Source organism: Leptonychotes weddellii, chromosome 2 (assembly GCF_054177405.1).
Source record: "Leptonychotes weddellii isolate Sample4059 chromosome 2, ASM5417740v2, whole genome shotgun sequence".
NCBI lineage: Eukaryota > Metazoa > Chordata > Mammalia > Carnivora > Phocidae > Leptonychotes > Leptonychotes weddellii.
The window spans coordinates 34,871,932-34,888,024 of NC_138370.1; the positions used below are offsets into that span (position 1 = coordinate 34,871,932).

The window sequence follows — 16,093 nt, forward strand, 5'->3', positions numbered from 1 at the left end:
TTAGCATCCATATAAGGATTGTGTCATTTCATAAAACTTTGTTTTTAATTTTCATGTGTGGAAGGACAATGTGTGACGCTGAATTCAAGCTTTTCAGTGTTCTTCACTGGAAGGGATGGGAGGAATTGTTTCTGAGGGAGAGGAAGCTGAGGTTGTAGGCTGCTTGGGGCTGCTGTAGGAGAGGTTCAGGGCAGCAAGAGAGAAGCTGAGGAGGGAGAAGCACTGCCAGATCCCTGTGAAGAAGGTGTCTGCTGGGGCCCCCAGGAAGGCTGAGATTTCCAAGAGAGGGAACGTGGGGTGGGAATGGGAGGTCCAAGTTAGGAAGGGATGATGACTGGCACATGCTCCCAAAATGTTGAAATAAGAAGACATTTTGGTTCTCCAACCTTCCTTTCCCTGTACCGAATTCCCCCATGCCACCCTTCCACGTAGCACCACCTGTGCCCAGCCGGCTTATATCATCCTGTTTCTTTCCTTCATGGCACTTATCTGATTGAATTGAAAATCATCTGCTTTATTTACTTCCGGAGTATAAGTTCCATGAGGAGAAAGGCCCTTCACTATTTTTGTTCACCTCTGTATTTCTGGTATCTAGAACAGGGCTTGGCATAAAACAGAAGCTCAATAAATATTTGTTGAATGAATATATGTATGCATACATGAGTGAATGAAATGGTGATATTTCAGGCCCTCTGATGCCTGGGTTGGAGAGAAAGTTGGAGGCAGCTTGACCTTCTTCATGTAGCTTAGAAAGCACCTGCTGGGGGCACCTGGGTGGCTCAGTTGTTAGGCGTCTGCCTTCGGCTCAGGGCATGATCTCAGGGTCCTGGGATCGAGCCCCGCGTCGGGCTCCCTGCTCGGTGGGAAGCCTGCTTCTCCCTCTCCCACTCCCCCTGCTTGTGTTCCCGTTCTTGCTGTGTCTCTCTGGCAAATAAATAAATAAAATCTTAAAAAAAAAAGAAAGAAAGAAAAAGAAAGCACCTGCTGTGGAGGCCGCCTGGAGACGTGGCCACTCTGCCTCCCCCCACCCCTCACAGGCACCAGTGTGCATACTCTATTCATGGCTTCATGAGAACCCTGGGACTGCTCCCAGTGCTGGCCAGGCTGAAGCTCAGCTGCTTAGCCTCAGGGGAGGAGGAGCCCCTCTCTCCCTTTTTCTTTTTCTCTCTCTCCCACTCTCATTTCCCTTTTGATCTTTTTTTTTCTAAAATAGTAAGTAGGTTTGGGGGCTTAAGAAAGGCTTATGTCCTCAACAGCACTCCAGGGGAAGATGGGCAGGGAGAAGGCTTTGCTCCCTACTTTGCTGCCCTTCCTGCCACTAAAGCAGTCTTTTCCATTGCCCCATCCCTTCCCAGGAGCCGTTTCTATTACTCCTAGCCCAATAGACAGAGAGAGTCTTGTTGAAGTGGCAAGTAAGGGGGGGTCACCAGAGAGTGTTTGGTTATCTATTTCTATGCCACATAAGAAATCACCTTGAATTTAGTGGCTTAAAAACACTGGCATTTAATGTGCTCATGGTTCTGAGGTCAGGATTGTGAAAGGGCAGAGTGGAGGAAGCAAATCCCTGCTCCATGGGGTCTGATGGATCAACTCCACTTAGCTAGAGCCTAGCGGGGGCAACAGGAGCCCTCCTGCTCCATGAGGTCTCTCCAGCAGACTAGAGGGGCTTTGTACATGGCAGCGCAGGGCCCCCAGGAATATAAAATTGGAAGCTCCCAAGCTTAGGCTGCCTTCTAAGCTTGGGCTGGAACTGGTGGAGCCTCACTTCTACTGACTTCGATTGGTGAATGTGAGTCCTAGGGCCCGCCAGAACTAAAGGGGAGGGGGCCAAAGCGGGGTGTGATTAGTGGGAGGCCTATTTCAGTGGGTGTCACCAATGCAACAGCCTCCCCGCCATGAGCCAGCTCAGGACAAAGAACAAGAAGGGTTATTCCAGGGCTGATACGACCCATTTGTCAGAGTGCTGGGCCTTGGGATTAGACAGATGCAGGCTCCTGTCCTGGCTTGCTCACTTCTCAGCTGCCTGGCCCTCCTTGAGTTTGGAGGTCCACCGCACCCTGGCCTCCTGCCTCTCCAACCTCCAGTGCTGCTCCTGTCACCTGCATAGACAGGCAGGAAGCCCCAGGTTGGTGGGAATGCCTGTCCTGGGATGTCCATCCTGTCTTTCCCTTTCTGCTCACTCTTCTTCTGTCCCATACTGGTCCCCCAGACCCGTTCCTGCCTGCCACCTTCCCTAGAGACCCTGATTTGTCCCACCTCAGAGGCATTGCCATTTATCCGTCATATGTTCCGTTTCCTTTGTACATGTCCCTTCTGTCTCCTGCCACCTGAGTGGAAGCCCTTTGAGTGTAGGATTTGAGCCCAGAGCAGTTGGGAATGCTTGTCCAGGTGAACAAGGCAGGTTGGCATGGAGAAGACTGGACAGATGGCCACCGTGGTGACCACACCTTCCCAGAGGGGAGGCCCGGAGGTAGTGGCAACAATAGTCATTCAGGTCTCCTGCCAAAGAGGCTGGAGTCAATGGGTCAAGGAATTGGCTGGTGAGGTGAGCAGCTAGACAGTGGGGGAGGGGAGGCCTAAGTTTGGGGCTTGGGAAGGAGTTCTCTTTTGGAGAGGACCCTGTGCGTTACAGACAACCATGTCCCTTCGTCTCCTTTTCTCCTTCCTCGGGGTCAATTTCACAGATAAAACTACAGGGTTGGAGAGTGGTACAGACTGCCTGGAAGTCTACCTGATGCCAAGGCCCATGCTTTCCCCCTGGCCAACACTGCCTTCATCAAGGCTGTCTGCATTTCCTTCATTGGCAGGGAGAGACATCACCTTTCCTGTTCCAGATGGAGGCGCCCCAAGGAGCTGCCATACCATAGCGGAGAAGCAGGGTAGCTTGAGGAGACAAAAGTAGCTCTGGAGGGCATGAGAAATGGCATTCTTTATTCATAAATAGAAACATAAAATTATCAGAGATAGTTTACATGGCCAAGAAGGGGCATCAAAAATAAAATGAAGCTGTCAAAAGCAACTCAAAAAAAAAAAAAAAACCCAAAAAAACAAAAAACAAAACAAAACAAACAAAACAAGAAACAACCCAGAGAAAAATAACTATGTACATATTCTTCCAAATGCCAGTCTATCCAAAGCCAGCCTTGGCTGGAGGTTCCAGCTTTGCCTGCAGACTCAGCACAAGATGGACCACGCAAGAAGCGCCCACTGGACAGGGTGCACAGCCTCCTGCCATGGCAGCTCCGGTTTAGGAGAACTCAGGACCCATAGGGAAAGCCCTCTCCCAAAGCTGCGGCTCCATCAGCAAGAGATGGCCCAGGCTGGGCCGGGACAAGAGTAGGGCAAGGAGCAGAGGGTCAGCAAGTGTTTCTCAGAGGAGAGCTAACCCTCCCCAGGCCCTGTAGAGCTCAGTGCCTATGGGGGCCAGAGTGCACCCAGCAGCAGTTACCTGAATGACCCAGCAGCCAGAAGACATGCCCCAGGGGGAGCCCTGAGAGACTCTGGTCATTGCAAGGCCTGGAGGCAGAGTGCCCTTCTTGGCGAGGTGGTACCGGGTGCTGCTCTCTCTTTGCAGGCAGGCAGAGCGTTTTCAGGCCGGGCATCCTTTGGAAGAGCAGAGCAGGTCGATCTGACTGAATGAGCAAGCATGCCGGCAGGAGTATTCAGAGCGAAGGGCAGCGAGCTCATGCTGGCTGGCCCTGGGCCAGGCCGTCTGCTCTGAAGCCCCTGTCATCTGACTTCCCAGTCCCCGCTCAGCCTCTGTTGTTCAGAGGCTCCTTCTGGAGAGGCTGGGTTTGGCATGGTCCGGGAATAGTAAGGATGTTTTTTTCCATAGGGAAGGGAAGAAAAACCACATGGCGGTAAGATCACTATGTTACAGGACACTGTTGCACTCTGGTGCCACTGTGGGCCACCCTGCGGCCTTCAGCTGGTGGGGGGGGGGGGGCATTCACGGGTTGGCCTTAGGCAGGGATGCAGAGTGCTTGGTATGGTCACACCATGGTGGAGCACAGACCTTGCCCCTGAGTGTCCTCCCCTGGGCTTAGCACCCATCTCTTCTCAGCAAGGTCTAGAGGGCAGGTCACAGGGCTTTGGCTGCTCTCTGGGGGTGGAGAGCAGTGGGGTATCTCCAGCCTGGGTGGGGAGCAGCAGCCCCTCTATCTCATGGCGGTCTCACTGGGGAAAGGAACTCAAACAAGGCCCAGGCTGAGCGCTGTGTGTAGCAGTGCTGACAGTTGACAGTACGGACTCCATCGTGGGCCCTCCATCTTGCTCGTGTTGCTTGATGACCTCTCTTGGGGCTGTGTTCTGGGCCCCTGGGAGGTTAACATACATACCTTAGAAATACCTTCGGAGGCTGGGATTGGGGGAGGCTGTTAGGCCTCCCATGAATCTGCTAAAGAGAACATAGTCTTTCCTGAGGCACAGGCGGTGCTGCAGATCTAATTAAAGGTTAGCTGTCCATTAGGTGCGTGCAAACCCTTGAATCTCACTGTAATGCCCTCCTGTGTGTCCCCTCGCTTTATAGAATCTGTGGATGAAGGTCCAGACTTTGTGGAGAATAACTGCATGCAGTGCCTGGACCATCCTCCACCCGATTCTCCCTGTCAGTAAGTTACCCTGAATAAAACTCTGTAAACTGGATGGAGTCACCCACTTTGTTTTCTGGTCTCAAAGTGCCTTCTCAGTTGAAAGATATTTTACCATCCCTCTCCCACCCTCTAACAGTGTGGCAGAGGGAATGGGACATTTTTGACTTGAGGGCCTGCACTGTGCCCAATGGAGGGCATTGCCCTCCAGGCAGGAAGGGGACGTTTAGCCTATCCATTTCAGGTTTAAATCTGCCCTATGACTAAGACCAGTGGCTTGAAATTCCAGAAAAGCTCCTCTGTCATGGGCACAGCTTAACCCCAGGGACCAGAAGGCAGAGCCAAATGCAGGGAAGATGGCCCTGCTCTCAGCCCGACTCAGGGAAAGAATGCGGTGGCTCTGAAGGGTGGGGGGGGGGAGGTGACAAGAAGCAGCTCCCACTCCCACTCTGGGTCCTGTAAGGACTGTGGTCAGGGAGGCAGACCCAGGGGGTTTGGTCTCAGACTGCTAAATACCCAGACTCTCTCATCTCTCCTACCTCAGTGAACCCCTCTCAGCAAGCAGGCATGAAGCTCAGGAATCTAGCAAGGCTTGGCTGTCCTAAGAAAGAACAACAGCTGTAGCTTGAGTCAAAAATAGAACCTGGAACAGTTCTGGCTGCCTGCTAGATCTGGCTTGCTTCTGAAAAGACAAGAAAGAAAAAAAGAAAGAAGACTAAAAAAAAAAAAAAAAATTTTTTTTTTTGTCCCTCTGAACCAAGCAACCAAGTAAGAAACCCCACCATTCTCTCCTCCCCCAGCTCTGCACATCTTCAGACGAGAAACACCAGCCTCCCCCAGGCACTGGCCCAGCCCCTAGCAAACTGAAGCTTTCTGGATTCTCTACAACTGGGGGCTCCTGTGGGGCCCAGGTGGAGGGAAGCTAGCCAGTGGCCCTGGGGCTGTTCATTAGGCTGTATTTGTGTCTCTTCTCCCTGCCTGGGACTCTGGCCCACCAAATTCTGGGATTGTTCCTGACCTGTAAGGAGTCTTGTCTGAATTTAGCACTGGAAATGCAAAGGGGAAAGTGTGTGCCACTCAACTGAGCCACAGGCAAAGGAGGGAAATGTCAGATCATCCCTGCGCCATTTTCGTCGTATATAGGTTATTCTGGATCCAGCAAAGGCTGGATTCTTGAGAAGAAAGTAAGTTCAGAGTAGCCACTGGCCAATTTAAATCACGTGGGGGCACCCCTACCTCTAGCCCCATGAGGAAAGATCTGGAGGCTGTCCCAGGGAAATTTGGAAAACCACAGCTTCCCTGTGTCACAATCTTCCCCTCCCCAGGACCTCAGTGTCTATGGCTTTAAGAAGAGTGGTCACTGAGCTCAATGGCTACCAGCTGTCCAAAGGCTGCTTACCTTCAGTTAGCAGGGCCCAGCAGGGTCTGGCCATTACTACCTGGCTTCTCCCTCTGACCCCCTCTGGGCTTTGCTGAGTCTAGACATTCCTGGGCTGCCCCAGATTTCCCCTCCTTTTTGTGGCTTTCTAGGATTGGGACAGCTCTGATGTTGCTAAGCCAGGTTCTCCATACCAAAATCCAACCCCTACAACTCTGAGGCCAGAGAAAAACAGCTCAGGTTATGACCGGGTCAGGTTCTAAGGTTTATGATCACAGATGGCTTCTTTCTACTCTCAAGCCATCCCAATGTGTCCAGGGGCAAAAAAAGCAGTTGTGCGAAGAGGCAAAAGGGAGCTTCTGTCCTGGGGTGGCCATCGGCCAATACGGCAGTTACCACCATCCCTGGGAGAGGGTCTAAGTATTTTTGAACAAAAGGCAAGGTTTAGAGACCTCTTAACCAAATGATGGAGATCCCTGAACCCGTCTCTTAGGAAAGCTAGAGGTCTGGTGGGCTGCAGGGATGGTAAATGCTGGAATGTGGGCAAGGGCTGCCAAGGTTATGTAGCAGTCCTTCCTCCCCCCCCTCCCCTGGAGAATCCCAGTCTGTGCCTTGGGGAAGGCCTCTCACAGAGGCCTGAGTTACTGAGCAGGGGAGTGGGGAGAGGAGCCCTCCATGACAGGCTCTGTACCCCTGCCTCCCGATGCCAGATCCCTGGCTCTCCCTCTCCCGGTAGGCCCCTCAGATCTCAGTGGCTATGATGTCCTCATAGGGGATGTCGGCCCCTTCAAGGTCAATTTCAAAGGGCTCCCCTGCACTGTCCCCACGGGCCAGTTGCTGCAGAGCCTTCTCCAGGCGCTGGTTCCGCTGGTACATGGCTAGGTAGCTCTGCTGTAACTGCTTCTGGTACTGGATCACCTTCTCTTTCTCCTCCTTCCACACCAGCCGCTCATGCTGGAAGCCTGACGACATCTGGTCGTGGCCTTGCCGCTCCTCCTTCAGCTCTGCACGCAGCCGCTCCAACTCCCGCTGCAGGGCGGGGATGTCCTCAGAGAAAGTAGTCCCTGGCCCAGGCCCCAGTCCTGGCCCCAGAGACACAGCATCCCGCTGCAGGGCAGCCTGGGCCCGCAGCTCCAGCAGCTCCTGCTCCAGCAGGTTCACCTTCTCTCGGAGAAGCTCAGACTCATTTTTCTTGCGCTGTAGCTCATTCTCACAGACCTCTAGCTCTAGGCCCTTGGTGCGCAAAGCGCTCTCCAAATCTTGAGTCTTCAGCTCCATGCCTTCCAGTTTGCCCCGTGTGTCCTTCAGCTGCGCCTTCAGACTGAGGATCTCACTAGCCTTGGCATTGATCTCTGTCTGGGACTCCTTCAGCTGCTGCTTCAGGAGAGAGATTTCACCTGACTTCTGGCACACCTGCCAAGGGTTGGGTGGGGGAGAAGAGAAAGTGCTAAGATGTAAGAGGTCCTTACCCGGGGCAAGTAACATCTTAAGTGCCTAAAGAATTAGGCTGGTCCTGACACGGTATCTCAGGAGCATGACGGTCTGGGTGACCCATGAAGGCCGAGCCCCTCTCTGAGCTTCCTTTCATTCTGTAGCCTGACTTGGTCCGTCCACATGCCTGCCTCAATCCCAAATCAGAGTCTAAATCTCAATCTGTACCCAAACCCACGGCTATGTGTAAATCAGTGACCACTACTCATAGCTCCATCATCCACACTTAACAATCAATGATATTGATTTCTGTGTCTGCCAAACTTCTATGATTCATGTTTGTGCCCATATCCTCTGACCTCACCCCTGTGCACACCCAGCTCCCCTCTCTCCCTACTGGGATAAAGACTGTCTTCAATCATTAACCGCTGCACTCCAATGACAAGCAACACACCTGGCTCAGGGTGTCAAATTCAGATCTGCCACACGGAGAGCTACTATGTTCTCCCCCTGCCCTGCCCCTCCACCCTTTCTATTCTTATTTCTTTTCAAAAGTTGGCCAAGAGCAGCAGACAAAACCAAAGGCACTGATTCAGATCCACGGGTCTCCGGGGTCTTGGTCATTTGGGGTCATAGGTGGCTCAAAAGAAGATCAAGACCAGTCTGGCCGGCCGTGTCACAAGAATGACTTTTCTCCTGCCGGCCTGTGGGAAAGCTGGACAGAATGAAGGTCAGGGCCTGGGCCTCTATAGAATGGATTCTTGGATCAAGACCAGAAGCCACCTTAATTTCTCCTCACTTCACTCACAGTAGTAACCCCCAACCCCTTGTGCTCATGAGCCACTTATGAAGCAATGCAGAGCTCTACCCACAATGCTTGTGTGGGACCAAGGATGCCTTTCTAAGACCAAGCCTGTATTTGTTTCATGGAGGGAGCAACATATAGTCATGGTTGGGCCATGGGCCTGCCTTTGAGTCCTGGCTGGATCATATATGATATGATATGATTGGCTGGTCCTGGCGATATACTATGTTGTTGTTGTGGTACTATGGAGTAGTGATTAAAAACGTGAACTCTGGAGCCAAAGTGTTGAGATCAAATCCTGGCTCTGATACCTATTATGTGGTGACCCACCGTGGGCAAGTCATTTAACTTGCCTCAGTTTCCTTAACTAAATTAAGGATTAGTAACAGTACCTACTTCATAGGGTTATTATAAGGATAAAATGGGAGAACCTAGGGCTTGGCACTTAATAAACACTTGATAAATTATTATCATTCTAAATATGTTTGTAATATATTTACGTGTTATTTTAAATATTTATTTTTTTTATTGTTTTGCTGTACAGCCTGACTGGACAATCTGGGAATGAGGTCACGGCAATGCCCAGCGTAGTTGGGGGTTGGGCAAATAAGGATGGATGCCTAGCGCCAGGACTAGCTTATATCTCTGAGTTGCCCCAATGTGTCCTGAGCCCTGGCTGAAAAACAATGGCTGGGGTGGGGTCTGCTTTGCCAACATCAATGGGAAAGCGGACAGGCACTGCTCCCACGGTCAGCATCCTTTCCTCTTTGGGAGACCTGGCAAACACAAGCGACTTTCCCTTCTCACCTGTCCAGTCCCCCTGTTCATCTCTGCCATAGAAAGGATCCTTTTCCTCTACTCCTGATAACACTTGTCATTCCAATTTCCAGAGTACGTACAGAAAGCTGCAGGGCATATAGGAAGCTGTGCTGCTGAGAATGTGTCACCAGCACCTGCAGGTGGCGCTGGTCTGACCAGACACATTGCCTCCTCAGTTCCTTTCCAGGGTAGGAGTCTTTGGGGAGAATGCCAGAGCCACCATGCCCACACCCCTACCAGCGCCCCCCGCCCCCTGTACCACCTTGAGAGGCCCTTCAGGTGAGGAAAGCTACCTTCTGGAGAGCAGGATGTGGAAGCTAAGCAGGCTCTCCAGCAAAGCCAGGTCCAGATGCCTCGTTTCTAGGTGCTATGTGCCCTTCTCCTGCTCATGTTTCCATTGCAGCCCACCAAACAAAGCCCCACTTACACTTCTATGAGGAATGAGCCATTCTGTCAGTGATACCTGCCCCAAGTGAGGTCACTCTTCCTGGTGGGTGGGGTACCTTCTCTCAAAAGTAACAAGGTCTCTGCTCTCTTGTGGTCTCTTGAACCAGTGTGAACTCAGGCTCAGGAACGGCTTGTGCTTCCTTTGAGCCTCCCGCAAGAGGAAGTGGGTCGGCCCTCGGACTGCCCAGTGAGGCCTCCGTGCTCCTGGTTCCAGCTTCTCAGTCAGTGACTCAGTTAGTAAATTCAGTTCTGGAGGCCATGAGGCCCTGGGGTAGCAGAGAGTAGGAAACTCACACAAATCATAGCCCCTTCTTTGGGTCCCAAGGCTGGCACTTTGGCTCACTCTGCTTAGGCAATTTGTGTTCACACACCATGGGCTAGGACCTGGAGAAACGGGGACTGGCATCAAACACCTGACCCCCCACCCCCACCCCCCGCAGCCCAGACGGTAAAGCCTCACCTCCCACTGGGTCTCTTCCAGCGCGGGGGCGAAGCTGGTCTTCTCCTTCTCATAGGACCTAAGCTTGGTCTCCAGCAGGTCCTGCTCCTTCATGAGGCTCTCAAGTTCCTGCCGGAGCTGCCGCTTCTCCTGCTGGAGCTGGAGCACCTGGAGGTGCAGCCCCTGCTGCGTGCGCTGGCTCTTCTGGGAGGCTTGCTTCGGCTTGCTGCTGCCCTTCTGCTCCAGGCCCTCCCGCCCCTCCTTGCAGCGCCACTGCCGCTCTTCGGAGGCCTGGCTGGAGGGCAGCTCCTTCTCCTCCAGGCTGCGCTGCAGCTTTTGCAGCTCTCCTTCTCTCCCCAGCAGCTTCTGCTCAAGCTCCTGGATGGTGCACTCGTCTGTGGAGATGGGGCAACGCACACATGAGGAACCCTTGTCCACCTGGCTTGGGTGGGCCAGCTTGCTACCCCCATCAGAGAAAGACAGAGCCTTCAAGCTCATCATGTTGCTGTCCTGGAGGATGATGCCCTGGGTAATGTTGTGGGCTGAGCCCCCAAAACGGCTGGTGGGCCCCACTGGCGTAACCAGCGGGTCCAACTGGTAGCTGCTGCTGGTGCTGTGTGTGGGCAGGCTGGACATGGAGTTCCGGCCGGAGTCAGACAGCGCCCCAGAGCACAGGCTGGGCTTTGGCTCCTGTTCCTTGGGCCTGTCTGGAGGGGCAGGGTGCAGCTGGTGGCTGGAGCTCTCAGGGGACGAGTGGAGGATGGCTCCTGACCGCGGCAGCACCGGCTTGAACGCTGTGGGCCTCGCTGCACCCTTCTCTGAGCCCTGGTGAGGAAAACAACCGTATCCATCCCATGTCTTCCTTCAGCTCCCCTCGCACCCTTCCCTCCCTTGCCTGGGTATGTGTACCAGCCACACAGCATCCTTCTTGGTCATAGCCACAGGCAACCTTGCCTGTGGCTATGAAGCAGCTGAATATGGTGAGTGTCTCTCAGGAAGGAGAAATTCCTTTGTGTCTAGGGATGGCCATCCTTAAGGATGACTCAGGCATTTTGTTTTATAAACTACCAACCTGTCATAAGCTTGTCCCCACCCTCCTGAGATGACAAACAGCATTTTTAGGTTCACTGGCTGAGACCCCTGGGCCAGGGCTCTGGCTCTGGGTCTCTGGGTGGTAGAGGGTAAAGCAATTAGGCTGGACGAGCATGGTGCCCTTGTAGAGGTCAATCCCTTCTTCACCTTCACTGCCCCTTCCAGTAGGCCAGGAGTAAGAAAACTGGCTATGACCAGTATTGAAGGGGTGGGAGGATCACTTGAAATAACAATCCTTTTCTGAAAACTGTCATTTTCATTGGGAGAGTGCACGGCAGTCTACAAGCCCTTTAACTTGAAAAACTGAAAGCTCTTTGCAAACTAAGGGGGTCTCTTCTGAGTATAGCAAACCCATGGATTCATCCCCCCAGGTGGGGGCAAAGGCTTAACTAGGAAAATTTTCAGGTCCGCTGGTGGGACCCATGAAAGCTTGAGGTGGCATAAGGGCTGGATTCCTGAGTATGTAGGGCTCTTTTAATCTCATCCTTGCTAACCTGATGATGACAAACTTGGCTCTTATACAGCAGCCAAAGATATTTCCAAGGCCCAGCTTGAGTGAGGAGCTGCTGCACCACAGAGGAGCGAGTGAGGGAAAGGCCCACCTCCAGGAGTCTGCTAGCAAAGAAGCGGCTAGCTCTCTCCAAGTGGACTCTCCATTGGCTCTTACAGAGACAACAGAGCTCCCTCCTCTTGCCATGCACTTGAAAATGCTGCTCTTGGTCCTGCTTTGACAACCAGTTGCATTCCAGTAGAGCTCAGAAAGGCTTTCATTCCCCTTTGCTCTTTGATTAGGGCTCACCCAGGGCTTCCAGATTAGGGGATTGACCAGTGCTTCAATTCCCTCGTCCAGCCGTTGATCTCTGTGGTGTAACTGAGCACTTCCGCCCTTACCACCACTGCTCTGGCCTCTCGGAGGGTTAAATGTTAGTGTCACCGCCTCCATTCCCCTCCCTGCCTCCCTGCTCTTTACCCCCATTTTGTCTCTATTGGTTTTCCGACCCACCCACCCTTACCAGAGACCCTTGCTTACCATTTCTAGTTGACTGGAGAAGGGCATAAGCTTGGATGGGGTGGACGGGCCAAAGTCCACCCCAGGCTGGCCGCCCATGTCCCCACTAGACAGTGCAGTGTAATCTGGGTGGTGGGAGCCCCGGGCTTTCTGGCTGACCTTGATGTAGAAGAAGTCTTCACTCTTTCCCATTTTGGAGCTGGACTTGCCATGGCCTGAGTCCTGAGAGAAGCCAAATCTCAGCAGCCCATCTGAATACCGATTGAGCTTCTTGAGATGGGAGGATTTGCCCAGCTTGTACCGTGAAGCCCGGCAGTGCTTGCCGTGGAAGCTGTGGCCAGAGATGAGGCTACTGACACTGCCCATGCTGGCTTGGGGCCAAGGACAGATAGGGCAGAACGGGGATCTGGTGGGGCTGCGGCAGCAAAGGGCAGTCCTGGTACCACGAGGGAACTGTGGTCATAGCAGAGGCCTCGAGGAGCCTGGCAGAGCTGAACACCTGGAAGCGGACAGAAGGCAAAAGTCAGCCTGAGAAGGGACAGTCACTGCACAGTCCTCAATGGTGACTTGGAGAGGAGTTGGTTCAGACTGCTAGATCTGAGCAGTAGAGAAAGCATGCTTCTCCTAACGAAAGCTCAGCCCTGACTGTTACTGGACTCTTTGTTCATTCTTCCTTTGTCTGCTAATTCAACAAACATTCACTGAGACCCTCCTTTGGGATGGCCCTCCTCTAAGTCCCGGGATATTGTAGTGACTAACACGGCTACGGTCCCTGCACTTGCGGGACTTGTGCTCAGAGTAGTGTGGACAGGCCATCAGCAAATCAGTGTCTACTATTCTTAGTGATGTATGTGCTATGGGGGAAAACTAAGCAGAGTAAGTGTAGAATTCTGGGAGGTGGTTATTTTATATGGGTGGCACAAGGGAGGCCTCTCAGTTGTGGTATCATTTGAAGAAACCTCAAGAAAATGAGTGAGCAAGCCAGGTGGAAATCTGGGGGAAGAGAAAAGAAGCTCAGAAGCCCCAAGAACAAAAGCCCTAAGTCCCTGTGGTGGACTGTGCTTGGCATATGTGAGACCAGTCAAGAGACCAGTCTGGCTGGAGAATAGTTAGCAATGAGGGTGGAGGGCATAGGACAGGCAGAAGTTAAAACTAGCAGGTACCAGGAAACATAGAGCCTGGTTGGGCATAGGGCTGGGATTTAACTCTGATTGAGTTGAGGAGCCCCTACATGGCTTTAAGCAGTTGATTACTTGATCGTAGGCTGCAGAGGGTCACTCTGGCTGCAGGGTGGAAAAGGAGCTGCTGATGGGCCTGGGTGGAAGTGGTGGGCTAGTTACATTAGGCGAGTGACTAACACGACTGGGCCAGGGTGGTAGCAGTGGATTACATTTTAGATGTAATTTTAAAGTCCAGCTGATAGGATTTGCTACAGGACTGGATGCGGGGAATGAGAGCAAGAGAGGAGTCAAGATGACCTCAATATTTTTATCCAAGCAACTAGAAGACATAAGTTGCCATTTATTGAGGTACAAAAGACCACAAAAAGAACCAGTTTAGGATGAGGTGGGGGTGGAAAATAGGAGTTTGGTTTAAGACATTAAGTTTGCAGAGCCTATTAGACATCCAAGGAGTGCTATAGAGTAGGCAGTAGGATGGGTGGAGAACTGCAGATTTCCATGTAAAAGCTGTTGATTATAGAAGCCAGCTATGCAACTAGGTGACATAACTACGGAAGTGAAGGCGGGAAGATAAGAGAAGTCTGAGGACTGGTTCATGGAGGTCAGAAGGTGAGGAGGAATGAGGAAGAGAAACTGAGAAGGCTCTGACTGATAGAGGAGACCTAAGAAAGAAACTGTTTTGTAAGGATGGTGTCAGGTGCTGCTGCTGCTGACTGAGAGTTGGTCAACAGGTCAGGCCATGTGGAGGTAGGTTGTCACTGACCTTGACGAGAGCAGTTTGGGTGGAGGGGTGGAAACCAAGGCCTGACTGGAGAGGATTCCGCAGAGAAAGAAGAGGGAAATAATTGTACCCCCGAATGTTGAGAAGTTTAAAATGCTTTTAAAAGTAATAGGGATGCCCAATCCAGGAATCACACTACTGGGTATTTACACTAAAAATACAACAACACTTAATTCAAAGGGATACACGTACCCTATGTTGATTGCAGCATTAGTTGTAATAGCCAAACTATGGAAGCAGCCCGAGGGGGATGGATGGATAAAGAAGAGGTGAAATATATATATATATATATATGAATGATGGACTGTTACTCAGCCCTAAGATAGAATGAAATCTTGCCATTTGCAACGACATAAATGGAGCTAGAGAGTATAATGCTAAGTGAAATAAGTCAGTCAGAGAAAGACAAATACCATATGATTTCACTCATATGTAGAATTTAAGAAACAAAACAAATGAGCAAAGGGGAAAAAAGAGAAAAAGGCAAACCACAAAACAGACTCTTAACTATAGAGGACAAAGTGATGGTTACCAGAGGGGAGGTGGGTGCAGGGATGGGTGAAATAGATGATGGAGATTAAGGAATCCACTCGTCAGTGATGGGCACCCAGTAAGTATGAAAGTGTTGAATCACTACTATACATTAACTATACTGGAATTAAAATAAAAAACTTAAAAAAAAGTAATAGGAATGCATTTTATAACCAATGCTGAGAATAACAACAACCTTGCCAGTCACCACACAGAGGAATACGTTGGGATGTCAACACCAGCACATTTGCAAATTTGGACAAATCTCTAAGCTTAGGCCACATGACTTTCAAAGCTGGGAAAATCTATGTGGTTGTCATGCATTGTGAAGGAGTATTTCTTAGTTAAAAGATAGATGATGGGGGTGGGGGGACTATGAGTTGAATAAAATAGGAAATGCAGAAGAAACCTTGTATTCTTTATTCTGCTCTAAGTTACACCGTTAATCCTAAAAGTGTGAAAGAAGTCCCAGGCAGGTTATAGGGCACTGTATGTGCAGAGTGGAAGAAAGGACTCTTCAGACTCTGAATATGAAGGCTTGAATTCAAACTTGCATTGTTAGCCTGAACTGTAAAGTAGTTATGTTATGAATGAATGCATTCTATATTCCACTAGTAGAGGCACAACACAACAAGACATCATGGTGTAAGTACAATGTATGCTTTCTTTGAAAAGCTTTTATTAAGTTGATGGTTTCTTAGAATCCAGGAAACACAGTTATGCCTACCTCACAGGATTGTTAAGAGAAGTTTATGAGACACCAAAATAAGCTAATAGGCCTGGTACATTTACTAAATGCCTACACAATAGACACCCCATAACTGGCAGGTATTTTCCTTGGTATTTGTCGTTGTTCTCTGCAGCATTCTTCATCCCCAAGTTATCTTCAATGCCTCACCTCATCTTCCAGAACTAGTGCTCTCCGTTCCATTGGGATGCAACTTTCCTGCATCCCAATCCCCAATGATGTTACTCAGGAGTACAGAGATCCTCTGCTAATTTACCAGTTGACGATGACAAAATGTGTTTTTCACCCCCACATCTTCCATCTCTTGCTTAACTGGGCCTTCAGATCCTAAGAAGAAAAAATTCTACCGTTGTCCCATGTAGGGAAGCTATTTTTAGCCAAAAGCCTCTCCTGCACTCTGCGCACTACACCACTTGGGCAATGAGTGACTTACTTTTTGCCCATCCAGTACACATTTATGAACATTTATATATACAATGTTGTAGAGATAAGACAGTTGGCTATGGCCTCACACAGATATGAATTTCAAAATTAACCTCTCTGAGGTTTCCTTGCTTATAAATTGGAAAAAATAACTATTTCATAGGACCAATATGAGGATGAAGCAAACTAACAAGTCAAGGGCAGTGCTGGGCACATGGTTAGTGTTCTACAAATGCATGTGTGATCAACTGAAGGCCAAGATGAGGGTGTTACCCTCAAGAAGCATACAGCATAGCTGGAGTATAACTATAGTATCCGTCAGACATGCTACATAAATCTGTTCATGGCTGTCCTGTTCCGGGACCATCTCCTCTCATGCGATCCTTGAGACGGCCTCCAAATTTGTCTTTCCCCAGTCTG

General features: G+C 50.7%; 1 protein-coding gene across 2 annotated transcripts in view; it reads right to left on the reverse strand.

Moving 5' to 3' along the window:
* Positions 1-2,907: 2,907 nt before the first annotated feature.
* LZTS1 (leucine zipper tumor suppressor 1) overlaps positions 2,908-16,093 on the reverse strand; it is a 52,240-nt gene continuing 39,054 nt past the window's right edge. For both annotated transcript variants that reach the window (XM_006745246.3, XM_031041225.2), the window contains 3 exons: positions 12,031-12,508; positions 9,930-10,733; positions 2,908-7,380 (listed from right to left, as the gene is read on the reverse strand). In XM_006745246.3, the coding sequence (XP_006745309.2) occupies positions 6,709-7,380; positions 9,930-10,733; positions 12,031-12,375 (1,821 nt within the window). In that variant the 5' untranslated portion in view covers positions 12,376-12,508 and the 3' untranslated portion in view covers positions 2,908-6,708. The remainder of the gene's footprint in view (positions 7,381-9,929; positions 10,734-12,030; positions 12,509-16,093) is intronic.